The sequence below is a fragment of the Caretta caretta genome, chromosome 20 (genome assembly GCF_965140235.1).
Source record: "Caretta caretta isolate rCarCar2 chromosome 20, rCarCar1.hap1, whole genome shotgun sequence".
Lineage (NCBI taxonomy): Eukaryota > Metazoa > Chordata > Testudines > Cheloniidae > Caretta > Caretta caretta.
In genome coordinates this window covers 3,341,869-3,369,359 of record NC_134225.1, presented here as the reverse complement: position 1 = coordinate 3,369,359, position 27,491 = coordinate 3,341,869, and the positions used below count along the sequence as shown (strand labels likewise).

Genomic DNA, 27,491 nt, shown 5'->3' with positions numbered 1-27,491 from the left:
TTTTTGTTTCATTCGCTTTTTTTAATCACATTTTCCCCTCAAGTTTATTTTGTTACAAAAATATGAAGAAATCTCAGCCCGTGGGGGTGGGGGGGGCGTGACTGAGCCGGAGGGGTGCTGCCCGGAGCACGGGGGGGGGACTGAGCCGGAGGGGTGCTGCCCGGAGCACGGGGGGGGGGGGACTGAGCCGGAGGGGTGCTGCCCGGAGCACGGGGGGGGGGGGGACTGAGCCGGAGGGGTGCTGTCCGGAGCACGGGGGGGTGACTGTGACCCCCGACCCAGTGCACAGCTCAGCCCGGGGGGGGTGATCCCAGCTCGTCCTGGCCCCCCCAACCCCATGGCACCTACTTCTTCACTCAAATGCACATTTTATAGCTCCTGACGGGGCGGTGACGAGCGATCGACAGCTGGGGGGGCTCTGCCTGGAGGGGCCCTGCCTGCCCCCATGGCGGGCACCACGCCCGTGGCTGGGGGCTGGGCAGGATGGCACTGCCAGATGTGGGGGGGAAGCAGGGGAAGGCTCTTGCTGAGATCCAGGGGCACATCTCGGGGAGCCAGGGCTGGGCCCCCTCCCTCCGTGCCAGGGCTGCGAAACCAAGCCCGCTGCAGGGAGACACACGGAGACACGCACAAGTGTGTGACCACCCCGCGGATACACATCCAGGCACCCACATGTGCACAGCCGCACACACGCAGGGCCACAGGTGCACGCACAGCCACAAAGGATGCAAACTCACACCAGTGCACAGATGTGCGACACACCCAACCCCCCCCCATGGTCTTACTTCACACTCTCTCTGCTGGACTCTCTGTCGCCCTTTGCCACCTTAGCCGTGCGTGGGAATCCGGCCATGATCTGCCTTCCCCCTCGCCCACGCCCTCGGTCGGCTCCTTCCCAGCCCTGCAGGGGTCTAGGGGGGTCCCTGAGCAAGGGGGAGAGCCTGGGGCTGGGAAAGGGGAGCAGGCAGGCCCCCCCCCACGGCTTCCGTCCCACAGCACCGGGGCGACCCCGCGGCCTGCAAGGGGTGGGGGTGCAGTTGGGCAGGGCTGGGCAGGGGGCACATGGGGGAGAAAGAAATGGGGGGAGGCCCTGGTCCCCTCCCGAATAACGTGCTCCCTCCCCTGCGCAGGGGGCAGGGGTGGACACGGCTCCAGGGGAGCGAAGGGAGAGCAGCGCCCGCTTGCAGCCGGGCTGGACCCGGGGGTGCAGCGCTGGGCAGGCATCGCCTCATCATCCCCGGGGCCGGCTCCTGGCTCAGCCACGCAGCCCGCTGGGGTCAGAGCCGGGAGGGCCGGCAGCAGGCAGCTCTCACCACAGCCCCAGCCCCCCCAGGAGGAGCCAGAAGGGCGGGTTGGCTCACCCCAGGCGATGGCTGGCAAAGGTACCTGTCTGCGCTGGGCCCCGAGCCATCAATCCGTACACACACACCCCCCATCACTGATACATTTACACACGCATGCCTCTGCCAATCACACACCAGCTAACCCCCCCATATCACTGATACATTTACACACACACTCCCCGATATCACGGATACATTTACACACAGACATGCATACCCACAAATCACACTCCAGCCAACACCTGACACCCCCCGACAACACCCCCAATACCACGGATACATTTACACACGCACACCCCCACCAATCACACACCAGCCAGCACCCCTATATCACTGGTACATTTACTCATGCACACCCACGAATCACACTGCACCCAACACCTGACATCCTCCCCCCACAATATCACGGATACATTTACACACAGACACACACACACCAATATCACGGATACATTTACACACGCACACCCCCACCAATCACACGCTAGCCAGCACCCCCAATATCCCAGATACATTTACACACGCAGGTGCACACACACACCCCCGTGCCGATTTGCACCTCTGGATACGTGTCACTCGGTCGCCCTGTGCAGCCCCTGGCCCTCGTCCCCCCATTTCCCAGCAGGGATGGGGCCACCGGCTCCGGCTGCGCTGCTCACATGTCCCCCCGCCCGTCCTTCCACCGCGGTCCAAGGGGATCCGGCTGCGTCAGCCCGGCCTGGCCGGTCCCGAGCGGTTCCGGAGGACCGTAGCTGATGGAGCAAAGAGTCCGGTCCACAGATCCCCACAGGGGCTCGCCACAGCCCGGGGTGGGGGCGGCCGCACAGCGTCCCCCGCGCCCGTTCCACGGCACCCCCTCCTCCAGGCGGCTGGGAGAAGCCCATCTACCACCCCCACCAGGGCGAGGCAGGGTCCTTCCCCGCCCCCTGGACGCTGTGCGAGCTGGGTTTTTATTCTGGGGGGCCGGGAGGGGGTTCAGCCGAAGTAGGGGCGGTCGTGCTGGAAGTTGTAATCGGGGCAGACCTTCTGCACCAGCTTGTAGTCAAAGCTGCAGAAGGAGACGAAGATGCAGATGACCTTGAAGGGCTTGGCGCACAGCCAGGCGGCGTGGCTCTGCGTGTGCTCGGTGAAGCACACCTTGGCCGGGTCGTAGAGACAGGGCTTGTTCTTCCGGGCCCGGTTGGTCTTCTCGTACTCCACGTGGCAGTTGAAGGCCCTGGGCTCCTTGGCCTCGGGCAGGGTGGCCTGCTGGGGCTCGGTGGCCGGCGGGGGCCCCAGCACGTCGAACTCCACCACCTTGCCCGGGGGCACGATGCTGACGGAGACGTTGCCCAGGCTGGAGGAGTTGTGCCGGAAGTAGACGCTGAAGGTGCCGTTGACGTGGTCCACGATCTTGCCCGTCACCAGCAGGCTGAACTTGAGCGTCTTGATGTTGAAGTAGAAGTCGCCCCAGCCGAAGATCTTCCGGGCCCGGCCCGTCTTGAGCAAGGGCTTGCGTTGGCCCGGGGGCTCGGCACCCGTCTGGTTCCTAGGCCAGGCCCAGGGGGTCAGGGCACCGGCCTTGGCCTTTGAGGGCTCCCCGGAGAACAGCCGGGCCGGGGGCAGGGGCGGAGGCTTCAAGGCGCCGGACGGGAGGGTCTTGAGGAGCCCCGAGGTGCCCAGCTCCAGGTAGCCCAGGGTTTTGGTCATGTGGCCCTCCACGCAGACCACCTGTGGGGGGCAGAGAGCAGGGGGCAGCGAGTCAGCACAGCCCCACCTCCCAGCACAGTCCTGACCCCCAAGTCCCTGTGCCCCCAGCCCTGCCCCCGATCCTCTGCGCCCCGCTCCCCAGCATGGCCCTGCCCCCAATCCCGTGCCCCCAGTTCCACTCCCCAGCACAGCCCTGCCCCCCAACCATTGTGTCCCCACCCCCTGTCTCTCACTCTTCAACACAGCCCTGCCCTGCCCCACCCCCAAACCCTGCCAAACTCCCCGAGTCAGCAGGCTCAGTGCCAAGGCCTCGGAGGGTCCCTCAGAACCGGGCCCGGGTCCCCCACGAGCGCCAGGCCCGGCACGAACGCTCTCCGGCCCCTACCACCGCGCCAGAGCCCCGGGGAGGCGACTCCGGGTGAACCGAGGGGCTGCTGTGGCTGGTTTTATGGTAGCATCGAAACGCCGGCGTGCCAGAGCCCACGAGGCTCACGTGAGCACCTGCACGCTCCCGCACACGCTCACACCCGCACGCACGCTCTCGCACGCTCACACACAAAAACACATGCATTCACCTTTGAGCATCCCCCCCTTTCCTCCCGCGGCAGTGTGTTTTCACTACTCCTGCAGTACACACACACACACACGCTCTCTCACGCGCACACCAACACACACGCACGCTCACACACACACACATTCACCTTTGAGCATCCCCCCTTTCCTCCCGCGGCAGTGTGTTTTCACTACCCCCGCAGTAGACACACACACTCACACACGCACTCTCTCGCACGCACACACCAACACGCACGCACATTCACACACACAAACACACATGCATTCACCTTTGCGCATCCCCCCTTTCCTCCCGCGGCAGTGTGTTTTCACTATCCCCGCAGTAGACACACACACTCACACATGCACGCTCTCGCACACGCACACCAACACACACGCATGCACACTCACACACACAAACACACATGCATTCACCTTTGAGCATCCCCCCTTTCCTCCCGCGGCAGTGTGTTTTCACTACCCCCGCAGTACACACATACACTCACACACGCTCTCGCACACACACACCAACACACATGCACACACACACACACACGCATTCACCTTTGAGCATCCCCCCCTTTCCTCCGACGGCAGTGTGTTTTCACTACCCCCGCAGTACACACACACACACTCTTGCACACGCACACCAACACACATGCACGCTCACACACACACACGCATGCATTCACCTTTGAGCATCCCCCCCTTTCCTCCGACGGCAGTGTGTTTTCACTATCCCCGCAGTACACACACACACTCTCGCACATGCACACTAACACGCACACACGCTCACACACAAACACACATTCATTCACCTTTGAGCATCCCCCCCTTTCCTCCCGCGGCAGTGTGTTTTCACTACCCCGGCAGTACACACACACACTCACACACGCACGCTCTCGCACGCACACACCAACACGCATGCACGCTCACACACACACACATGCATTCACCTTTGAGCATCCCCCCTTTCCTCCCACGGCAGTGTGTTTTCACTACCCCCGCAGTACACACACACACACACACGGCTGAGCGGCAGGTGGGGACATGCTGGAGACAGGCTGCTGCGGGTGTAATTCACAGGTACAGGGACCAGGCAGGGATCCTCATTAACGGAGCCGCACAGGCGATGACTAAATGCAACAGGCAATTTACCAGCCTGGGCCAAGGCAGGCCTGGGGATATCCAGGCCAAGCCCATCCCTGGGGCAAGGCCATGGGCACTAACCCAGCCCCGGCTCGGGGCGATTCTGCTGTGAGCCCCGCTGTTTCCGGCCTTCCTCTTTCCCTGAGGTTTCCTGCCCCCAAAGCAGAGCCATGTTCCCAGGTCCCCCGCCCGTCCCCCGGGGGGAAGCAGACCCGGGGCACTGTGCCCGGGTGACCCAGGCACCCACTGTGCAGGGAAGTTTTCAGGCAGTTTCTAACTACAGGAAACGGGCGCCTGGCAGTTCCTTGGCACCCACGCTGGCAGCCAAGCCCCATTAAAATGCAGGTGGGAGGGCGGGGCTGGGGGGGAAGCCCAGTGCCGCCTGCCTGGGAAGCCTAATTGTATTATACGGAGCCTCTGATCTGCAGCTGAAATGACAGGGCCGAGCGCAGCAGGTGCACGGGGAGATGCCGGGCAGGGCCGCTGGAACACACCGCGCCCCCAGCTTCCGCTGGGCTGGTGCAGCCTCCCCCCGCCCCTTAAAGCGGGGACTGGAATGAAAACCCAGCCCGGGGGGCCCTTGGAACAAGCTGCCCCTGGAGAGGCCCCAGCGATGAGCCCCCGCCCTTCGCTGGGCGGCGGCTCTTGTCCCAGGGACTCCGGACACCATGCAAATATTCATTCCCCCCCCACACACACACACTCTCAGCAGGCTGGGGCATACCACTCCCCTGCGTCGTCACAGGGAAACTGAGGCACGCAGCCAGTGGGGAATTTCCCCCAAGGCGAGGCATTGGTAGAGGCAGGAATAGAACCCAGGAGTCCTGACACACACCACCTCCCTCTTCTGGCCTGCTGCCACCCCTCGACTTCGCTCCTCCCTTCCAGGGCTGGGAATGGAACCCAGGAGTCCTGGCCGCACACCTGGCTTCCGAGAAGGGGCTAATGGGTGGGAGGGGGAGGCTGGGAGTCAGGACTCCTGGGTTCTATTCACCTGTGGTTAATTGGCTGTTTCTAAGCTCCTTCGGCCCTACCAAACTGCTTCTGAAAGGGGTTACATATGACCCGTACCCAGCAAACCCCACGCCAGTTCACTGCCGAAATGCAGCCCCCTCTGGGGTGGAACACGGCCGCTGGCTAAGAGCAAACAGCCCGGCGGTTTGGGACAGGAAGTGAAGGGGGCTGTCGGTACGTGCATTGCACTGTGTCCCCTAGAAGGTGCCAGAAAGGGATGGTGCCAGGTGCTGGACACGCATCCCTGCCCCAGAGAGCTACCGGTCTCCATTCGCCTGCGAGATCAGGCCCTGTCTCCGGCGGGGCTACCCTGCACGTGGCTCATCTTCCACCTCTTTACCCAGCCCCCATCCCTCCACTCTACCTACTTATCCCCCCCAAATCCCGGCCCGCGCTGGCTGCAGTTTCTCTGAGCTGTCTCTCCATTTATCACCCCCCCGGCCCCCCCTCTGCGGCTGGTCTCCACCCGGCGTGTCTCAGCTGCGCTCCGGTGGCTTTTGATCACGGCGCGGCCCAGCCTCGTCAATCACTGTCACTTCCCGGCGCTGCCGCGGTGGCAGGTTTTTATGCTCAGCTCCAGACGACCTGGTTTCCCAGGCAAACAATGTGGGGGGGGGGGCAGTTCGGAGGCGGGGGGCTGAGGAGCCGGTGTCAAAAGATCGGGGGGGCGGCGTGTAGGTTCGGGACCGGGTTGTCCTGGGAAACTAACATACTCCCAGGCTGAATGGAAGCTGGCCGGGGGCGAAGCTAGTGACACAGATGGAGTGAGTTTGTCAGGTCTCAGTCCAGCTCCCAGGCCCCGGGGGGTTTGAAACCCAGGAACTAGGGGTGCTGGTGTGGGGGCTAATTGGCCTGGTCCTTGGTTACTCCGTTCCTGTACCTGGCCGGGGAGGGTGGCGGGGGCAGGTGTTTTAACCCACCTTTACACGGTCTGCGATCTAGGCCCTGCCCAGTCCTGGGCCCCAATTAGAGCAGCCTCAGGGCTGCTGTAACCTTTGCACTGCTCCCCACGGCCGCCTCTGAAGGCTGGGGCGGAGGTGCAGGGTAAGGCCGGAGCGGCACAGACGGGGCCGGAGTCGGGTGCCGTGGCCGTCTCTGCCTAAGCACTCGGGGCAGCGCCCCCAGCCCCTCTTCCAGCCAAGCCGGGGGGCCGGGCGGGGACACCCTGGAACGGCTCCTGTTCCTTTCTGCCTCCACGGCGGCTGCCGCAGCTCCAGGCTGCCGTGGAACCAAGTCCGCGGCCGCGGGGTGAGCCGGCGGGGACACCGCCTGGGCCTGGCAGCGCGGGGGGGCCTGGCACCTGGAGAAGCCAGTGGCCTTCCTGGCGGGCGGCCCCTCGGGGGCACAGGGCGAGCTGCTCCCGCCTGGCAGGGCCCGGAGGTCTGACGGGATGCGATGGGTCCTCACCCAGCCTGCCCCAGGTAGGGGATCCGAGCAGCCCCCACCCCCGGCCACACGCCGGGGCCCAGCCCAGAGATGCTGCCGTTCCCCGGGGCCTTCAACACCCCCCCTCCCCCCATGACGGGACAGATGGCACCAGCCCCTCAATTCACGGCTCGGCCCAACGCCTGGCTCCTCCCTGGCACCAAGCCGGGAATGGGGAGTGGGACACCGGGCCCTGCCCTGCTCGGGGAGCTGGGTCTGATCCAGGTCCCCCTCCACCACACCTGGGCCAGCCCTTCCCCCCCCCCCCAATCTCTCTCTCTCTGAACACGATCAGCCTTATCTATACTCCACTGCAGCTTCAAAGCCGGGTGTCTGAGCTGCCAGGAGCCGGAGCCCCAGCGTGGGCAGGAGGTGGGAGGACAAGGGGGGGCCCCCAGGAAAGAGTGAGACCTCGGGGGGGGGGGAGAATCGAGAGAGAAGGGGGGGAAGGGAACCACGGCGGTCATGTCAATCACCTGCCCCCCCGCCCCATTATCTCCCATCTGCCGCCCAGCCCAGTGCCTGCCCGCGGTTATTAATCCTGCTGCTCATACATATTCATTGCCCCCCCCGCCCCCCTCGAATCCTGTCGGGGGGGGGAAGGGGCGGCCTCCTGTGCGGTGCAGGAAATTACCAGGAAATGAGCCCGCCCGAGACGCTGCCCGTGATCCCCCCCACCCCCAGCTGCACCTTCCGCGGGGCTGGGTACCCGGGACTCTCTGCCGCGGACTCACCAGCAGTCGGGGAGGGGGGGGATAAAGGGGCAGCTGGGGGCAAATGATCCATGTGCGGGAGGCAGCGGGGAGCAGGGGAAAGACCTTCCCACCGCCCCCACCCCAGATAAAGGGGCAGTTAAAGCCAGTTCGGCCCCCGTCACAGGGCTGGGCTAGCTGAGGGCTGTGGGTCAGGAGTGAGGGGCACCAGCAGAGCTGGCGGGGGGCGGGGGGGAGATAGAGGCTGGGATAACAGGGGGCTGTGGGTCGGGAGTGAGGGGCACCGGCAGATCTGTGGGGCGGGGGGAGACAGAGGCTGGGATAACAGGGGGCTGTGGGTCGGGAGTGAGGGGCACCGGCAGATCTGTGGGGCGGGGGGAGACAGAGGCTGGGATAACAGGGGGCTGTGGGTCGGGAGTGAGGGGCACCGGCAGATCTGTGGGGCGGGGGAAGACAGAGGCTGGGATAACAGGGGGCTGTGGGTCGGGAGTGAGGGGCACCGGCAGATCTGTGGGGCGGGGGGAGACAGAGGCTGGGATAACAGGGGGCTGCGGGTCGCGAGTGAGGGACAGTCATTTCAGGAAGGTGTCAAGTTTGTGCTGATCTCTGGGGTGCTGGCACGTCGCCCCCTTTCCCGAGGTCTCCCCCCGCCTGGTTCCCAGCACTGGCCTCTCTCCCTGCAGCTTTGCCATCTCCCTGCTCAGCCTCCCCCCCCCCCCCCGCCGGCACTGGGTATCCCAAAGCAGGGCAGGGTTGGCAGCCCACCAGCACCATCGATCGGGGGGGCAGCGCGGGGGTGGGAAGGGCCCCACTCTGCAAATACCTGGGGGCAACAGCCTGGAGCTTAAACACCCCACAGCCCCTGCTCCTCCCCCCAGGGGAATTCAGGGCCCTAGGCCCAGTTTGACTTGTCTATTGGGGTCGGGGGGGGCAGCCCCACCCGGGGGGGGGACTCTGCACTTGCCTGAGGCTGGGGGCGGGGGGGGGGTCTGTGCAGCACCTGGCACTGCCCAGCCTGCCGGGGCCCCCATGTCAGCTGGCCCTGCCTTCGTTAGCACGCAGAGATTAATTGGCACTTGTGAGCGACACTCCCCAGTGGACCCCCCCCAGCGCAGACCCAGCCAGGCCAGGGGTTTCCAGAGGTGAGCGGCAAACAAGGGGCTGGTGACAGGTCCCATTAATCTTGGCCGGGGGGAGCACGGAGCCGGTTCTAACGAGCGGAGCCAGGTGCATCTGTCAGGCCCTGACAAGTGCAGGGCTGAGATGGGGGGAGGGCATGGGGGGGGGGGGGGGGGCTGGTGAGTGACAGGCCCTGGAAAGGTGACTGCAGAGGGAGGGTCTAGAGGAGTCCGGGCTGCGGGTCGGGAGTGAGGGGCACCGGCAGAGCTGGGGGGGATACAGGGATTGGGACAGCTCCCCCCTTCCCCGACCCGCCAGGAGCCCCTCGGTGCCACGGGGGAACGGCCCAGGTCCGGCAGCGCTGCAGAAACGGGGCCTCGGCCGGGGGAAGGGAACTGGGGGGGGAGCGGGGATAGTTAATTAGCCCCCCACATTGCCAGAGAAGTGACAGCCGGGAGGGGTGCCTTGGCCCCGAGCCCGCAGCCCCCTGCTGGGGGTGACAGCACCAGGGGGCGGGTGGGAGGCTGAGGAAGGGAAACGAAGGAGCCCATTGTTAATGAACTGGCAGCCCCCCCGCTGCCAGGGACGGCTGAAGGAGCTTGGAACAAATGGAGCCGGGTGGAGCTGGCCGGACGGCTGAAGGTCGAGAGAGACGGTGTCAGGTGGGGGGGCGGGGGGAGTGGGGCTGCAGAGCAGGAATGGGAGGCTGGGGGGTGCTGGGCAGACAGGGGCAGAGATGGGGGAGATGAGGGGCAGAGACGGGGGGGCAGAGATCCACACTTGACCCCACCGCAGGACAGAGTCCAGCCCCCCCCCCCCGCCCCGGAGGTCCCACGGAGTCCGGCCGACGAGAGCCCAGCCCCCAGGAGCCCGCTGCCCCCCGCTGGCCCGGGCCCCCACCGAGCTCAAAGGCGTTTGAAAGACGCAGCCCATGGCCCAGGCCGGCTGTTCGGTGCCCCCCACGGACGCTGGCAGATGCCAGCTCTGCCAACTCCTCTCCACTCACTGCTCCTCTGCCAGCTGCCGGCCCCACATCCCAGGCTGGGAGGGTAACGCGGCCCCCGGTCCCCCCCGCCCCCAGCAGCGGGGCTCCGGCTGCAAGAGGCAAATTCGCTGATGCAGTTTTGTGTCCGTTCCCCCCCCTCCCATTAATGTCTGCATCACGGTCAGGGCACAGAAGGGAGTCGGGGAACGGACACGGGGCCTTTCCCCTCTAGGGGCACCGGCTCTGCCTTGGGGGCTGGCTGGCTTGGGGGGCTGGGGAATGGGGCATGGGGCCTTTCCCCTCTAGGGGCACCGGCTCCCATCTGCCCCTAGGGGGCTGGTTGGTTTGGGGGGCTGGGGAATGGGGCATGGGGCCTTTCCCCTCTAGGGGCACCGGGTCCCATCTGCCCCTAGGGCAGGGGGCTGGTTGGCTTGGGGGGCTGGGGAATGGGGCATGGGGCCTTTCCCCTCTAGGGGCACCGGCTCCCATGTGCCCCTAGGGGGCTGGTTGGCTTGGGGGGCTGGGGAATGGGGCATGGGGCCTTTCCCCTCTAGGGGGCACCAGCATCACCCTGTTAGGCCAGGCCCCTGCCCCATTGACAGAGATGCTGTGGGTGGGATCTGGGTACCAGACTTGCCCCACGGTGCCACCTGCACAGTGGGGAGCTGCCCCAGCCCAGCTGCCCTCCGCCACGTGGCTTGAGGAGCGACTCCCTCGGCTGGGAGCAGTAGTAGAGCTGTACCATCCGCGCCCGCAAACGCTGGGGCAGCCGCTGGAGTCTCTCACGCAGGCCCACAGCCGCCGGCACGTGGATGCCCAAGCGGGCCACCTGCCTCCCCGCCGCGGAAACCCACCCGCCATCAATCGCCCGTCTCCCTTCCCCGCCCCGCCGGACCCCGCTAACCACGCAGCCAGATCAAATATTCCGACGCGGCTGTTTTATGAACGCGCCCGACGCACCCCGGCTAATAAATATTTCATGGCCCGGGGTTTGGTCTTTCCCTTTTGGCTCTTTCTCCCTGACGTGCGTCTCCTGCCTTCCCTTCGCTCTCGCTCATCTGCGGGGCGACGCGCTTCGGGGCTCGGGGAGAGAGAAATCCCCCCCGCCCCCCGCCAGCCCTGGGAAAGGGGCGCAAATGAGAAGCCAGAGAAGCTGAAGCGGGGGGAGGCCAGAGGCAAAGATCCGGGCCCAGGTGACTCGTGAACCCCCGAACGAAGGAGAGAACGAAGGGCCGCACCGAGCCAAGCGGGGATGTGATGATGGAGGGGGGGGCCGCGGGGAAAGAGCCTGACGAGGCCAAGATGAAATTGAATCTCGCTCTCAAGGCGACGCATTAAAAACGTCCCCTCCAGCGGCGTGGGAGACAGAGGGGAGGTGAACAGCCCAGATCCCCGGTTAAACTGGCCCCTCGGCTGGGTTATTTAAAGGGAATTCAGCAAATTGCCCAGGCCAGGCTGGGAGACGCGGCGAACGGGGGTGTCTCCTTGTGGGCTGGGGGGGCTGGCCCTGCGCATGCCCCGGCGGGGAGCCCATGGCGGGAGGAGCAGCTCGGTCTCTCCCCCACGGCAGCTGTTTGTGGAGCAGGGACCGTTATACTGGGTGTATTACGGTGGCCCCCAGTGCAGATTGGGGTCCATGGCGCCAGGCGCTGCACAGGGAGTGCGACAGTCCCTGCCCCATGGATCTCGCAGACCGAACAGACAAAGGATTGGAGGGGAAACTGAGGCACGGGGGGGGCTTGGCAAAGGTCCGAGGCGGAGCCAGTAAAAGGACCCAGGAGTCCTGACTCCCAGCCCAGCACCCCATCTCCTAGGCTGAGAACTGACAACTACTTACACAGATGCCCAGATCTGGTCCCCGCCACTCGGGTCTGGACTGCAAGTGGGAACCTGGAGGAAAAGGCTCCAGGCCCCGGCCCAGGGGTGGCCCCGGCCTCAAGGGGCAGCAAACCCTTCCTGGGGGGCTACAGAACTGGCTGCTTGGTGCCCCAGGCCGAGCTCTTTGCCCAAGGTCCGTGGCTCCGCCCCTGCCCGCTCTGAGCTCACAGCCCCCCCATGACATCACAGCCAGCCCCATGGGGAACGGATGTGATGTCCGAGGTTCAAAGGGCAGGAGGAGGGTGGGCGCTCCCCTATGACATCACAGCGCTGCCCTCTGCTGGCTGGAATCAAATGCTCGGGGGCACGTGTCACGGTCCCTACACTGCTAATGGCTGATGGAGATTCTCCTTTAGCTCAGGGCTGGTGCGTCTGGAGCAGGAGTGCTGAGCTCTAGCCCCACCCGGGCCGTGTGCTCGTCAGCCCTGGGTAGGGTCTGAGAAACGGAGACCTTAGCCCAGAGCCAACACCAGGAAAGCAGCCAGAAGCCCCCCGGGGGGAGTTCAGGGCTGTGAGTCGGGCAGAGCAGGGGGGGAGCCCAGGGCTGGGCTAGGAGGGGGCTGCAGGTCGGGAGTGAGGGGCACGGGCAGAGAATCCCCTAGCCCCAGGTGTCAGTCGAGCTCCAATCTGCCCCTTTACCCCGGTGCCGGCTCCGGCCGCAGAGCGCAGCGGTTTGGCAGGGTTTTAAGACTTGTGATTATCCGGCATGCGAGGGGGGCCGGAGCGCGACCCGTCTCCTCCCGGCCTGGCCACGAGCAGCTTGTCAAGGGCTTTGATCTGGGCTGAGTCGATCCCTCCCTGCGCTGCCCGGAGAAAAGCCAGACACAGCCTCGCGGGGTGGGGAAAGGGGGAGCCAGGACGCCTGGGTTTTCTTTCCCGTGCTGGGAGGGGAGCGGGGTCTAGTGCTTAGCGCGCCAGGGCCAGAGAGTCAGGAGCTTTAGGTTCTGTTCCTTCCTCTGTGACCTTGGGCGAGTCACTTCCCCCGCCCCACCCCAGCCGTGCCTCAGTTTCCCCTCCTCTCTAGACCAGGGAGGATACAATTTCCCTGGGCACGACTCAGAAAGGGAGTGAGGGGTTTCACCCGGTGGGGGCGGGGTGCTGCTCTGCTCCCCTCCCCCCACACCCAGGAGCACACAAAGGCCCTTTGCAAGCAGAGTTTTCCCCACAGCCAGAAAACGATGGAACGACCCAGGTGTTCCCCCGCCCAGCCCCCCGCCCCCTTCCAAGGCCCACCATTTCACTTTATTATCGCAATAAATGTAGCCATAAAAGTGGCAAGTATCATATACTCACGGAGATCAGCTCGACTGCGCTATGGAAATGTAATTTCGAGTGTGGCCGGGAAATTTTATAAGATCTTATCAGGCAGGACCATAAATTGCATTTCAAAGTTCCCGTCCCTATGCTCTCGGCATGGCCTGATTGGTATTAAAAGGGATTCAGCATCGCGCTTAAGGTCAGATGGCAGAATGAAAAATGGGGGGGGGAATTGCAGGGGAACTTGATCCCCCCCAGTCTCTGCTTAGAGGGGGGCCAGTGTAGAACCAACCCCCCATTCCGGTGCAAATCCAGTTCTCCCCTTTGCAAACTGCCCCCTCCTTGTCTATTACAGTCTCAGGGTCCCCATAGACCCTGCCGGGACCCCTCACTTCCGACCCACAGCCCCCCACTAGCCCAGCCCTGGGCTCCCCCGCAGCTCGGCCGGTGCCCCTCACTCCCGACCCGCAGCCCCCGCCAGCCCAGTCCTGGGCTCCCCCGCAGCTCTGCCGGTGCCCCTCACTCCTGACCCACAGCCCCCTGCCCTGCGTTAAAAACCCCCCAACAATCAAAAAGCCCCTTTTCAAGCCCCTCCAGGCTGTGATGGTTGATTCGCAGCAGGTGGGAGGACACGTCTGCCCCCCTGCCGGCCCCCCACACTGTCCCCGGGGGAGGAACTAGGCCAGAAGCTGGGATTAAAAGCCCGCAGTGAGGAATCGTCGCTGGCAGAGACAATCAAGGCTCTGGCGTCTGGGGGATAATTTGTTTCATGTGTAAGTGTCGCCGGGCGAGGATTACCTGCCCAGCGCGGCTCCCGGCCCGATCTGTTATCAGGGAGCCCTCCCCACAGGGAGGGGCAGGGGTGGGGGGCCCAGAGGGAGAGGTGGGGTGTATCATAGGTCCCTCTGTGTTTTGGAGGGCATGGGGGTGCAGAGGGAGAGGTGGGGATATGGGGGTGCAGGGGGTTACCTTGGCAGCCCCCCCATGGCCGTGGGGGTGCAGGGGGATGTGGGGGTGCAGGGATGTAGCTAACAGATCAGCAACCGCTGTCGCAGTGACAGGGAATGGGACGTAATGGTAGTGGGGAGCATTTCCGTAGCCCCCCCAGCCCCACAAGATCCCAGAGGGCCTGGCAGGTCGTGGGGGTTCCTGGGCAGGGCTAATGTGCCAGGAAGGGCCCGGGGGGCGGTGGAGGGGGCTGTGGCCAAAGGCTCCGGGATCAGCTCCCAGCTCTGCCCCCAACTCCCTGGCCCTGGCCCCAGCTCCCCAGGCCTCAGGCTTCCCCATCTGTAAACTGGGGGCGAAGATCCCTCAGCTGCCCCGTCTGTGCAGGGCCTGAGCAATGCGGGGCAGGAGCCGTCTCTCCAGGGGCTCCGCGCAGCACCCGGCCCAGCGGGGGCCCGAATCCCAGTCATGGGGCCCTTAGCCCCTCATCCCCGGAGCCGCCTGCCCGTGCGGCTGCGTCCCCTGGCGCAACACTGGGCATCCCTGAGAGTGGCACCGTGCCCCCCTCCACTGGAAGCTTGGCCTGGAGCCTCCCAACCTGGGACGTACAGGTCCGGGGTCCCCCAGTGCTGGCTGCGGCTCACACGCGTGTCCCAAAGCCAGGGGCACGGCGGGCAGGAGCTGCAGACGGCTCGGAGAGGCTGTTACGAGCCCGGCTGTGCTGGGGGCACAGGAAACCCACCCCGGCAGATCTTCTCTTGCACGAAGAAATTAAACCGTGTTTGTCCACTGTGGCTGCAGCGGGTGGCAGCTCAGCTGGCTGGGACGGGCCAGCGCCAGGGATCGGTGCCCCCAGCCCGGCACTCGCTCCCAGAACAGCTTTTCCGCCCGGCCGGCGGGGGTGGGGGGCGGGGATTTGATTCTGTCTGTCCCGTCCGTCCAGCCGGCTGCAGGGGACGTTTCCCTTTGCCGGGTCGTTTCCCCGCACGCTGGAGCACGGGCTGCGTCCTGACCTGCAGCCCCTTGCCGTGCCACCCTGATTCCCCCCCGACGCCCCTCGATCCTGACCCGCAGCCCCCTGCCGTGCCAGCCCCGACTCCCCCCTGATGCCCCTCGATCCTGACCCGCAGCCCCCTGCCGTGCCTGCCCCGACTCCCCCCCCGACGCCCCTCGATCCTGACCCGCAGCCCCCTGCCGTGCCAGCCCCGACTCCCCTCAATCCTGACCCGCAGCCCCCTGCCGTGCCAGCCCCGACTCCCCCCCGACGCCCCTCGATCCTGACCCGCAGCCCCCTGCCGTGCCTGCCCCGACTCCCCCCCGACGCCCCTCGATCCTGACCCGCAGCCCCCTGCCGTGCCAGCCCCGACTCCCCTCAATCCTGACCCGCAGCCCCCTGCCGTGCCAGCCCCGACGCCCCTCGATCCTGACCCGCAGCCCCCTGCCGTGCCAGCCCCGACTCCCCCCCGACGCCCCTCGATCCTGACCCGCAGCCCCCTGCCGTGCCAGCCCCGACTCCCCTCAATCCTGACCCGCAGCCCCCTGCCGTGCCAGCCCCGACTCCCCCCCCCGACGCCCCTCGATCCTGACCCGCAGCCCCCTGCCGTGCCAGCCCCGACTCCCCCCCGACGCCCCTCGATCCTGACCCGCAGCCCCCTGCCGTGCCAGCCCCGACTCCCCCCCGACGCCCCTCGATCCTGACCCGCAGCCCCCTGCCGTGCCAGCCCCGACTCCCCTCGATCCTGACCCGCAGCCCCCTGCCGTGCCAGCCCCGACTCCCCCCCGACGCCCCTCGATCCTGACCCGCAGCCCCCTGCCGTGCCAGCCCCGACTCCCCCCCGACGCCCCTCGATCCTGACCCGCAGCCCCCTGTCTCCCCACACCCGGATCTGCCAGCCTCTTCACAAGCAGCCACCGCTGTGAAACCAGCCGGTGATATAGGGAGATCACTCTCATTTCACAGGGTCCCCAGGGGTGGGGGGTTCAGTCCCTTGGGCTGTCAATTGCACGCAGGGCACACGTGGGCACACCTGCCGGCCACACACACCCACGCTGGGCACAAAGGGGAATGAACGGGGGGGGAGGGAGGGACCCTGTGCCATGGATCCCAGAGTCCTAACTCCCAACTCCACGTTCTCGCTCCCACTCAACCTCACCAACCCCCGTCTGCCAGGTGTACGGAGCTGTACGAAGAGCTGGAGCTGCTGTGTCCAGAGCAGGTGGGTGGGGAATGGTGTGCGAGGGCTCCCTCTGCTGGTCTGAGCAGGGAGTACATGGGCATGAGCATGGTGGGGGGGGCTTGCAATGCACTCCCCCACCCCCCCGCCTCCCCCAATAATGCGCTCAGAGCAGTGAACAATCAGAAATCCCAGAGGCACCCGACAGGAGCCGAGCTCCCCCCGCCAGGCCTGCCCCCGGGAATAATGCCACAAGCACAATTCGAACGGGAGACATGCGGTGGAGGAGGATTTCCATAACGAGGGGGAAGGAGCAGGGTCTAGTGGTTAGAGCGGAGGGGCTGGGAATCAGGACTCCTGGGTTCTCTCCCCAGCTCTGGGAGGGCAGAGGGCGCAGCAGCCAAGGCAGGGGCTGGAAATCAGGGTCCCAGGGTTAAGGTTACAGTCTTGCTCCTACAAACTAGGCCCTGGGATCGCTAATCGTCACTAAGCCCTGGTCTACACTAGGACTTTAGGTCGAATTTAGCAGCGTTAAATCGATGTAATTCTGCACCCGTCCACACAATGAAGCCCTTTATTTCGACTTAAAGGGCTCTTAAAATCGATTTCCTTACTCCACCCCTGACAAGTGGATTAGCGCTTAAATCGACGTTGCCGGCTCGAATTTGGGGTACTGTGGACACAATTCGATGGTATTGGCCTCCGGGAGCTATCCCAGAGTGCTCCATTATGACCGCTCTGGACAGCACTCTCAACTCAGATGCACTGGCCAGGTAGACAGGAAAAGAACCGCGAACTTTTGAATCTCATTTCCTGTTTGGCCAGCGTGGCAAGCTGCAGGTGACCATGATGGAGTCCCAGAATCGCAAAAGAGCTCCAGCATGGACCGAACGGGAGGTACGGGATCTGATCGCTGTTTGGGGAGAGGAATCTGTGCTATCAGAACTCCGTTCCAGTTTTCGAAATGCCAAAACCTTTCTGAAAATCTCCCAGGGCATGAAGGACAGAGGCCATAACAGGGACCCGAAGCAGTGCCGCATGAAACTTAAGGAGCGGAGGCAAGCCTACCAGAAAACCAGAGAGGCGAACAGCCGCTCTGGGTCAGAGCCCCAAACATGCCGCTTCTATGATGAGCTGCATGCCATTTTAGGGGGTTCAGCCACCACTACCCCAGCCGTGTTGTTTGACTCCTTCAATGGAGATGGAGGCAATACGGAAGTAGGTTTTGGGGACGAAGAAGATGATGATGAGGAGGAGGTTGTAGATAGCTCACAGCAAGCAAGCGGAGAAACCGGTTTTCCCGACAGCCAGGAACTGTTTCTCACCCTAGACCTGGAGCCAGTACCCCCCGAACCCACCCAAGGCTGCCTCCTGGACTCAGCAGGCGGAGAAGGGACCTCTGGTGAGTGTACCTTTTAAAATGCTATACATGGTTTAAAAGCAAGCATGTGAAAGGATTACTTTGCCCTGGCATTTGCGGTTCTGCCTTTGCAAAAGGTTTCTGGGGAGGGCAGCCTTATTTCGTCCTTCATGGTAGGACACTTTACCACTCCAGGCCAGCAACACGTACTGGGGAATCACTGTAGAACAAAGCATTGCAGTGTATGTTTGCTGGCATTCAACCAAAATCCGTTCACGCGGTGGGAGGAGGCAAAATGCGACCTTGTAACAAAAGCACATGTGCTATGTATGTAATGTTAACAGCAAGGTTTACCCTGAAAGAGTGTAGCGACTGTTTTATAAAATGTGTCTTTTTAAATACCGCTGTCCCTTTTTTTTTCTCCACCAGCTGCATGCGTTTCAATGATCACAGGATCTTCTCCTTCCCAGAGACTAGTGAAGCTTAGAAAGAAAAAAAAACGCACTCGCGATGAAATGTTCTCCGAGCTCATGCTGTCCTCCCACACTGACAGAGCACAGATGAATGCGTGGAGGCAAATAATGTCAGAGTGCAGGAAAGCACAAAATGACCGGGAGGAGAGGTGGAGGGCTGAAGAGAGTAAGTGGCGGGCTGAAGAGAGTAAGTGGCGGGCTGAAGACAGGGCTGAAGCTCAAAGGTGGCGGCAGCGTGATGAGAGGAGGCAGGATTCAATGCTGAGGCTGCTGCAGGACCAAACCAGTATGCTCCAGTGTATGGTTGAGCTGCAGCAAAGGCAGCTGGAGCACAGACTGCCACTGCAGCCCCTCTGTAACCAACCGCCCTCCTCCCCAAGTTCCATAGCCTCCACACCCAGACGCCCAAGAACGCGGTGGGGGGGCCTCCGGCCAACCAGCCACTCCACCACAGAGGATTGCCCAAAAAAAAGAAGGCTGTCATTTAATAAATTTTAAAGTTGTAAACTTTTAAAGTGCTGTGCTTAAAGTGCTGTGTGGCATTTTCCTTCCCTCCTCCACCACCCCTCCTGGGATACCTTGGTAGTCATCCCCCTATTTGTGTGATGAATGAATAACGAATGCATGAATGTGAAGCAACAATGACTTTATTGGCTCTGCAAGCAATGATTAAAGGGAGGAGGGGAGGGTGGTTAGCTTACAGGGAAGTAGAGTGAACCAAGGGGCGGGGGGGTTAATCAAGGAGAAACAAACAGAACTTTCACACCGTAGCCTGGCCAGTCATGAAACTGGTTTTCAAAGCTTCTCTGATGCATACCGCGCCCTCCTGTGCTCTTCTAACCGCCCTGGTGTCTGGCTGCGCGTAACCAGCAGCCAGGCGATTTGCCTCAACCTCCCACCCCGCCATAAACGTCTCCCCCTTACTCTCACAGATATTGTGGAGCACACAGCAAGCAGTAATAACAGTGGGAATATTGGTTTCGCTGAGGTCTAAGCGAGTCAGTAAACTGCGCCAGCGCGCCTTTAAACGTCCAAATGCACATTCTACCACCATTCTGCACTTGCTCAGCCTGTAGTTGAACAGCTCCTGACTACTGTCCAGGCTGCCTGTGTACGGCTTCATGAGCCATGGCATTAAGGGGTAGGCTGGGTCCCCAAGGATACATATAGGCATTTCAACATCCCCAACAGTTATTTTCTGGTCTGGGAATAAAGTCCCTTCCTGCAGCTTTTGAAACAGACCAGAGTTCCTGAAGATGCGAGCATCATGCACCTTTCCCGGCCATCCCACGTTGATGTTGGTGAAACGTCCCTTGTGATCCACCAGAGCTTGCAGCACTATCGAAAAGTACCCCTTGCGGTTTATGTACTCGGCGGCTTGGTGCTCCGGTGCCAAGATAGGGATATGGGTTCCGTCTATAGCCCCACCACAGTTAGGGAATCCCATTGCAGCAAAGCCATCCACTATGACCTGCACATTTCCCAGGGTCACTACCCTTGATATCAGCAGATCTTTGATTGCGTGGGCTACTTGCATCACAGCAGCCCCCACAGTAGATTTGCCCACTCCAAATTGATTCCCAACTGACCGGTAGCTGTCTGGCGTTGCAAGCTTCCACAGGGCTATCGCCACTCGCTTCTCACCTGTGAGGGCTGCTCTCATCTTGGTATTCATGCGCCTCAGGGCAGGGGAAAGCAAGTCACAAAGTTCCATGAAAGTGCCCTTATGCATGCGAAAGTTTCGCAGCCACTGGGAATCGTCCCAGACCTGCAACACTATGCGGTCCCACCAGTCTGTGCTTGTTTCCCGAGCCCAGAATCGGCGTTCCACAGCATGAACCTGCCCCATTAGCACCATGATGCATGCATTGGCAGGGCCCATGCTTTCAGAGAAATCTGTGTCCATGTCCTGATCACTCACGTGACCGCGCTGACGTCGCCTCCTCGCCCGGTATCGCTTTGCCAGGTTCTGGTGCTGCATATACTGCTGGATAATGCGTGTGGTGTTTAATGTGCTCCTAATTGCCAAAGTGAGCTGAGCGGCCTCCATGCTTGCCTTGGTATGGCGTCCGCACAGAAAAAAGGCGCGGAACGATTGTCTGCCGTTGCTCTGATGGAGGGAGGGGCGACTGATGACACGGCTTACAGGGTTGGCTTCAGGGAGCTAAAATCAACAAAGGGGGTGTCTGTACATCAAGGAGTATTTCAGGCAGGACTTCACGGAGGGTTCCAATAAGAAATGGTGCACCTAAGTTATCGTTCTTATTGGAACAAGGAGGTTAGCCTGGCCTCTGATTGATACATGGCTAGATTTACCTCGCTGCACCTTCTCTGTGAGTGACTGCAGTGTGATCTAGAGGAATGAGTCCCCTAGACAGGGGAGGAGGCAAATGAGTACAAAACAAAACTGGTCTATTTCTTGTTCTGAGCCACTCCATCTATCTTTTACATCTTTGGCTGGCAGCAGACGGTGCAGAAGGACTGCATGCCACCCACATCTCATGGCTGCTCGGCAGAAGTTGGTACAGTACGACTGCTAGCCATCTTCATCTCTTGCCTGCCTGGCAGAAGATGGTACAGTACGACTGCTAGCAGTCCGTATCGCCTGCCCGCTCACCATAAGACGGTTCAATAGGACTGACTGCAGGACTAAAGAGAATGACCTGGTCAAGTCACTCCAAATTTAGTCCCTGCACCCATGTCTGCCCAGGCGCTCCCAGCCGACGTGGCCAGGAGCACCTCGGACATGACGATGACGGCTACCAGTCGTACTGTACTGTCTGCTGCCACAAGGCAAGGGGTTGCTGCTACTGTGTAGCAATGCCGTACCGCGCCTGCCAGCACCCAGGAGACATAGGGTGACGGTTACCTGAGCGGGCTCCATGCTTGCAGTGGTATGGCGTCTGCACAGGTAACTCAGGAAAAAAGGCGCGAAATGATTGTCTGCCCTTGCTTTCACGGAGGGAGGGAGGGAACGGGGGCCTGACGATATGTACCCAGAACCACCCGCGACAATGTTTTAGCCCCATCAGGCATTGGGATCTCAACCCAGAATTCCAATGGGCAGCGGAGACTGCGGGAACTGTGGGATAGCTACCCACAGTGCAACGCTCCGGAAGTCGACTCTAGCCTCGGTACTGTGGAAGCGCTCCGCCGAGTTAATGCACTTAATGCGCTTAGAGCATTTTCTGTGGGGACACACACACTCGAATATATAAAACCGATTTCTAAAAAACCGACTTCTATAAATTCGACCTTATTCCGTAGTGTAGACATACCCTAAGAGGGGCAGTCAAGTAACTTGGTGGCAGAGCCAGGAATGGAACCCAGGAGTCCTGGCTCCCAGCTCCCCTGCTCTAACCCACCGGCCCCCACTCCCCTCCCAGCTGCCCTGCTAATCAGTCACACGGCACGAGCCAGGAGGGGGTTAGCTCCAGCCGAGATTGGGGTGGGGGGGAGGGTTTCCCAAGGGGCTGCAGCATCTGCTCAGAGGAGAGGCCACCTGGCAGCCAGTGAGGGATCCCTGGGGTCCTCGGCCGCCTTCAGGGGCAATCAGGCAAAAGAAGCAGAAAGGGAAATGAATTGGGTGTTTCCCGCGGCTCCCGGGCCCCAGCTGGGCAACCCGCAGCTGGAGCTGCCAGCTGCATTGCAGCATGGGGGCCTGGGAAGGGGAGTCGCAGCAGGGCTGGGGGTTCAAGGCTCTGGTGGGCAGAGTCACCGGTCCTCAGTGCTCACTGTGCCCGGCAAACACCCGCTCTCTTGTGTCGCCGCCCCAGGAGGAGGCATCGCTCCCGTGACGAAGCGGGAATGTTAATGTTGTCTCGGAATACTCTGTGTGTGCCTCAGTTTCCCCTCTGTGTTACTCAAGTATCTAGGTGGGGGACAAGAGTGCGTGATCGCAGTAACCCCTAGAGGGCAGGTGTGACGGCCTACGGGCTGCAGAGAAAGGCAACTTATGGGGCCCCTCCTCTGCAAGGATCAGCTGGAGGTGCTGGGACAGACCAGGTGACCTGCTGGCTCGGGAAAGAGACAAAGCCGGGGGGGGGGGAAAGGGGTGTCGAGGGCGGGGCTGGGCAGCTGGAAGGGGTCTGTCTCCTGGGTTGGGACATGGGGGGAGGGCCCTGGGCTCTGGCTCCCCCCCCAGATGCACTTTGTCGAGAGTCCCTGGTAGGTGCTAACCAGCTTCGTCCTACGCTGGGTCCCCGGCGACTAACAACCCGTCTGCGTCGCCCGCTGGCTGGGAGTCACTGCCGGCTGTGGGTGGGGGGCAGTGCCCTTGGGGGGGGGGGGTCAGGCTCCCCCAGGGGGGCTCGCTGTAGGGAGCTCACGGGGTGACCGAGCCGGCTCCTTGCCCGGGGGGAGTGAGCCCCGAGGGGAGACCCCGCCCCAGAGTCCTGGCCAGCTTCATCCAGTTCCTGAGCCTGCAACTCCGTGACGACCCCCATTTTGTAGAGGGGGAAACTGAGGCACAGAGGGGGGAAGGGATGCACTGGAAGCTGCACTGCCAGTCACCCGCAGTGATTAGGACACAGGCCACCTGTTTCCCAAGCCACCCTCTGCTCTCACCACTAGCCCCCCCTTTTCTAGAGCCGGGGATAGAACCCAAGAGTCTTGGCCCCCAGCTCCCCTTGCTCTGACCTAGACAACTTGCCCCACACGCTCCATCTCCACAGGCCTCAAACCCTCCTGGGACCTGCGAGGAGGGTGCGGGATGTCAAGTGGCCAGCGGGAAGCGTGACCTGGGGACATCACGCTCCAGCCTGACGGGGTCAAGCCCCAAGCTGACAAGCTCCCCGCCCCCACTAACTGATTTATTTCGGGTCAGGCCCAGACTCTCATGTCCAAACGCTTTCCCCACCCATCACCTGCTGCCGAAAACAAAACAAAACGTTCCTGGCAGAAGTCATTCCTGGGACCCAGGCGTCCGGGCAAGTTGGGGGAAGGGGTGTGGGGGTCTGCAGGCCTGAAGCCAAGCAACTATCTCCCATTCACTACTCTCCAAGAACCTCCCCTCTGCGTTGCCCCTTCTCCAGGCATGAGACTCATTCCTGGGACCAGCAGCTCCCCGTAAGAATCGGGGTCCCCCCAGCCCCCCAAAGGTGCATAAGAGACACCCCCTGCCTCAAAGCGCCTGCTGGGGAGGGGTCTCCCTAAAGCCAAACTCTGCCTCCGCTGTGGGCAGGTCGGCTCAGATCGCAGCAGGGGCCGGGGCACACCCTGGGGCTTGTTTGATCCCGGGGTTCCCCAGATTCAGCTCTCCCCCTCCCCACAACCCACCGGCCCCCAGCGCATCACTAACGCAGCAGCTCCAGATTCGGGAGCCCCCGGGCGCGTGAGCCTTTGGAGAGCCCCGTCCTGCAAAGGCCGGTGGGCCAATAGTAGCAGCCACGGCTATAGGTTGCCCCCCACAGCTTCGCACAAGCCCCACCGTCGCCACACGCCAAGGCACTTCCAGGCGCTGGGAGGAAAACAGCAGCTGTTTGTCTGTAATCCGCGCTCCTCGGGCCCGGGTTTGAGGATGGACAATCGGCCCCGGGGCTTTGGTACCATGCAAACCCCCCTCCCCCCCCCAGGCCGCCAAGCCACCGGCCCATCGACCTCGCCACTCGCCAGGGATTCAACGATACTCGCAACGCCGGGGGCTCGTTGGCAGAGGATTAAACACCGCGGCGGCTGGAGGCGCTTCTGCAAACAAAACTTAATTCTAAGGCAGAGCGGGGGAAACCCCCCCCCCCGCCAACGCACCGAGAAGGGGCCAGGAGTCCGACGCCGCCAACCCCCATTTGCCCCTCGCAAGCTGGCCGACTTCAGCCCCGTTTCACAGCCAGGGAACTCGCCCAATGGCACGGAGGGAGAATGAACCCGGGTCCCCCCCAGTAACTCCCCCAGTCATAACCCAGATGCCCCAGGCTGCAGAGCTCTGCACAGCCTGGGGTTCAACTGAGAGACTGGAGGGGGGGTCCAACCATTCCCTGAGAGTGGGAGGTGAAACCGACAGCAAGGCCAGTGGCCCCTCCCTGCACATTGCAAGCCGGCTGTTTTGTTTGCAACAAAATCCTTCCCTTCCCCCCAGCAGAGCCCCCAGGGCACAAAGCGTTTAACAGCCCCCCACCCACCAGAACTGCACCCCATGGGTTCGCAGGATCCTGGCTAGATGCATTGCCAGACCCTATGAACCCTGCACACGCACCCCCGGCTTTCCCCGGCTTGTTAAGGGTCACAACAAAGGCCCAGGTAAGAGGGGGCTGGGGGTTAATTTCCCCCAGGGTGGCAGATCTGGGGGGCACACACACACTCTCACACACACACACACACACACACACACACACACACACACACACACAGAGCTAGCATCCTCGGTTGCATTTGCTTCCCTTCTGCACAATCACGCCATGCACACCAACTGTCCAGTCCTGCCGCTCACACTGGAATCCACTGGCTTCTGCCTTCCCACACCAGGGAGGAAAATGAATAAAAAGCCCAGCCCCGCTCCTTATCGGATCCAAACAAACCCCTTTGTCTGGGAGCGACTCAGTCTCCGAGTTCGCTGGACAAGGTGGGTGGGTGGCGAGCCCCTACCCCCCCCCGGAATCCAAAGGCAGGGGAGCCGGCCTGCTGATCACGCCAACCTTGGGCGAGCAGAAATGACGGAGACGTGAAAAGTAAAACTGGATCGCCATGAAATCAGATTCTCCCCGCCCTGCGGTTTAATGAGTCCGACACATTCCCCACCGCCAGCCCCCCCACGTTACAACACAGCAAAAATAAAGGCCGGGGGCGGGGGGGGGGAATAACCCACCAAGCAAAACCTCTTAACTCCCGGCTCGCAAGCACCACCCATTGCCTCGCCAGCTACCTGGGAAAGAACTATTCCGAACACGCCGGCCAAGGAACACGCAGCAGCTGGCGGAGGAGGAAATCAAAAATTTATGAGCCCTATTGAAAGCTATTGTCGGGCAGGCTGGGGTGGGGGGGAGCCGTTCCAAATTTGTGGGCTTTGAGAGTGGCAAGTTTATGTTTTGTATTATTTATTACAGTTTATGGGGAAGAAGGGGCCGAGACGCACGACGCCCAGGGGCGTAGGCGGGGCCGGGAGTCCTTGGCAATTGTTTAATAACACTTTGCTTTAAGTGCTTTTCCGCTCATGTGAACTTACACCAGGGCTAGACTGGGGATGGGAATTCATAGGTAGCACGGCCGACGGGCCAACCTCCGTCCTGGCGTAACCCCAGACGTGAATATGCCCAGATGCTTTCCTTGAACAGACCAGATTTTCCTTACATCAGTGTCAATCCAGATTTAATTCAACAGAGTCACTCCGGATTGACACCGGCAGCAGAATTGGACCCAGGGTTCGCAGAGGAAGGACGACATCACAATGGGAGACATATTTTACCTCGGTCGGGGCGGGGGGGATTTTGCCCGGGCCGGATGAGGAAGGAATCGTAGCCTCAGCCTGAGAAGGGTGGAAATGGATCTAGGGTGTGTTACAGGGCAGTGCTCGGCCCTGTCCACACACAGGCACCAAAACACTCTAAACACACACCAGCCCCTCCGCTGACACAACGGGCCCCGATTCCCACCGGCCCCGGCTCTGGCCCAGCCCCCCAAGCGAGGAACAAACCGAACACCTGGAGAACCGGAGCCGTGTCGGGAAGCAAAGTCTGCAGGGGAGCAGGAACTCCTAACCGGGGGCTTGTCAGCCTAACGAGAGCCAGCAGCTGGAAGTGGAAGCCAGACAAACGGACGCAGAATTTTAACACCCCGGGTACGTCTACACTGCAAAAAACAATTTCCTGCCCCAGGTTTCAGAGCCCGGGCTCCAGCCTGAGCCAGAGCATCCACACTGCGAGTCACAGCCCCGTGCCGTGACCCCACGAGCCCCGTGTCCACTGACAGCCCCCTGCCCCCTCTGCCACTCGGGGCCACAGGCAGGTTGGGGTTTCTTGCAGCACAGACGTACCCAGAGAGTAAATTAGCCACTGGGACAACTTCCCACGGGCAGCGACGAATCCTCCAGCACCGGCAAACGTTTCAATGCTGGACGTCTACGAGAGCTGCTCGGGTTCAAACAAGAAGGAATTCGGGGCCGGCCTCCAGCCTGTGCTGTACAGTGGGTCAGCCTAGATAACCGCAGCAAAGAGCTAATCAATACACCCTCTCCCAGCAGCCGGCTACCGCCCCACGGGAAGGCAGGGGGCATTGCTCAGAAAAGAGCTAAATGCTGGAACAGGACTTGCGGGGAATAACCTGGCCACGGGGAGAGGAGAGATGGGGAACAGCTGGGTGAATGGGGCTTTCGGCTGGGTTCTCCCACAGAGCCCTGCTTCGACCCCCGCGCACACGCATCGTGCACACGTGTCGTGCACACGCATCGTGCACACGCGTCGTGCGTGGCTTAGAATGCCCATGGCCATTGCAGTAAGCTCCCTGGTGCTAATTTCCAGCCTCGGGCACCAGAGCGGGACCGCGGGAGCCCAGCTCAGCCTCGGGCAGCCAGCGCCACCCACCCTGCCCAGCCGGGTGCACGTGGGCGTCTCTGTGGGCTTTGCCCAGCCCCGCGAGGCTGCCATGACCTGGCACATGCATCCCCCAGCAGCAGGGGCGGGAGGAGCCAGCCAGAGGTGGCACCCTGGCTATATTTAACGGATTTGCACGCCCGGGCGAGTCTCTCAAGTCCTGTCCCCGTTGGCAGCTGCCAGACGGTTCTTTTGGCTGCTTTACAATCCCCCCCCCCCCCCGAAAATAGCCCATTTGGGGGTTTATAGGAACACTTGCAAAGCCACTGGGTCTCACTGCCAGAGCGAATCAGCCGCCCAGGGACTGAGAGACGCAGCCCCCCACCCAAAGCATTCAGCTCCCCACTTGCAGGTACCTTTCTCCACCCCCCCTTTCTGCACCCCCCCCCCGTGCCCACTCGCCATCCAGCCCGCGTCCACCCCCTGCCTCGCCCCAGCCCGCAGCAGCCCCACGCCCCACCTGCCTGTGGGGGGTCAGGGTGAAACGATCGCAAAGTTGGGGGGGCGCACAGCGATTATTCCCTGCCCCCCCCGGAGCAACCCCCCCCCCTTTGAAAAGCCACCCTGCGGGAGCCACCTCCCCCCCCACTTCACTTTTGCTCGGGGTATTTCTGCCCGCCCGCAGCAACGTGTGCCCCCCCCGGCCCCTCTGCCCCCCGCCCCCGCCAGCAACCCCCCCGGCCCGTCCCTACCTTCAGCAGCAGCCAGTGGCTGAAGATCGCGGGCAGCCAGCGCAGAAGCTTCATCGCGGAGGGGAGAAACCCGCCGCCCGCATCGGGAGCGGGGCAGGGCGAGCTCGGGGCCCGGGGGGGCCGGTCAGAGCGGGGGGGGCCGGTCAGAGCGCGGGGGGGGCCGAGCCGGCAGCGGCGCCGGCAGCAGAAAGTTGGCCCCGCACT

The 27,491-nt window shown here is 62.5% G+C and overlaps 2 protein-coding genes across 2 annotated transcripts; one reads left to right on the top strand and one right to left on the bottom strand.

Moving 5' to 3' along the window:
• Positions 1–27,491, bottom strand: NXPH4 (neurexophilin 4). Its single transcript, XM_048832235.2, has 2 exons — positions 27,288–27,491; positions 1–3,053 (listed from the first exon to the last, which is right to left on the bottom strand). The coding sequence occupies exons 1-2, from the start codon at positions 27,339–27,341 to the stop codon at positions 2,319–2,321; spliced, it is 789 nt and encodes a 262-aa protein (XP_048688192.1). The 5' UTR covers positions 27,342–27,491; the 3' UTR covers positions 1–2,318.
• On the top strand, positions 16,805–18,591 carry LOC142069650 (uncharacterized). The gene is made up of 2 exons (XM_075121542.1): positions 16,805–17,645; positions 18,033–18,591. Exons 1-2 carry the CDS (start codon positions 17,090–17,092, stop codon positions 18,572–18,574), a joined length of 1,098 nt encoding a protein of 365 aa, XP_074977643.1. The 5' UTR covers positions 16,805–17,089; the 3' UTR covers positions 18,575–18,591.

Bases quoted from the DNA above. Each gene is read 5' to 3' on its own strand.
- NXPH4 (XM_048832235.2), bottom strand. From the start codon at position 27,341: ATGAAGCTTCTGCGCTGGCTGCCCGCGATCTTCAGCCACTGGCTGCTG. The intron at 3,054-27,287 runs GTAGGGACGGGC...TGCCCCCCACAG, and splicing joins GCCACTGGCTGCTGCTGAAG to GTGGTCTGCGTGGAGGGCCA.
- LOC142069650 (XM_075121542.1), top strand. From the start codon at position 17,090: ATGATGGAGTCCCAGAATCGCAAAAGAGCTCCAGCATGGACCGAACGG. The intron at 17,646-18,032 runs GTGAGTGTACCT...TTTCTCCACCAG, and splicing joins AGGCGGAGAAGGGACCTCTG to CTGCATGCGTTTCAATGATC.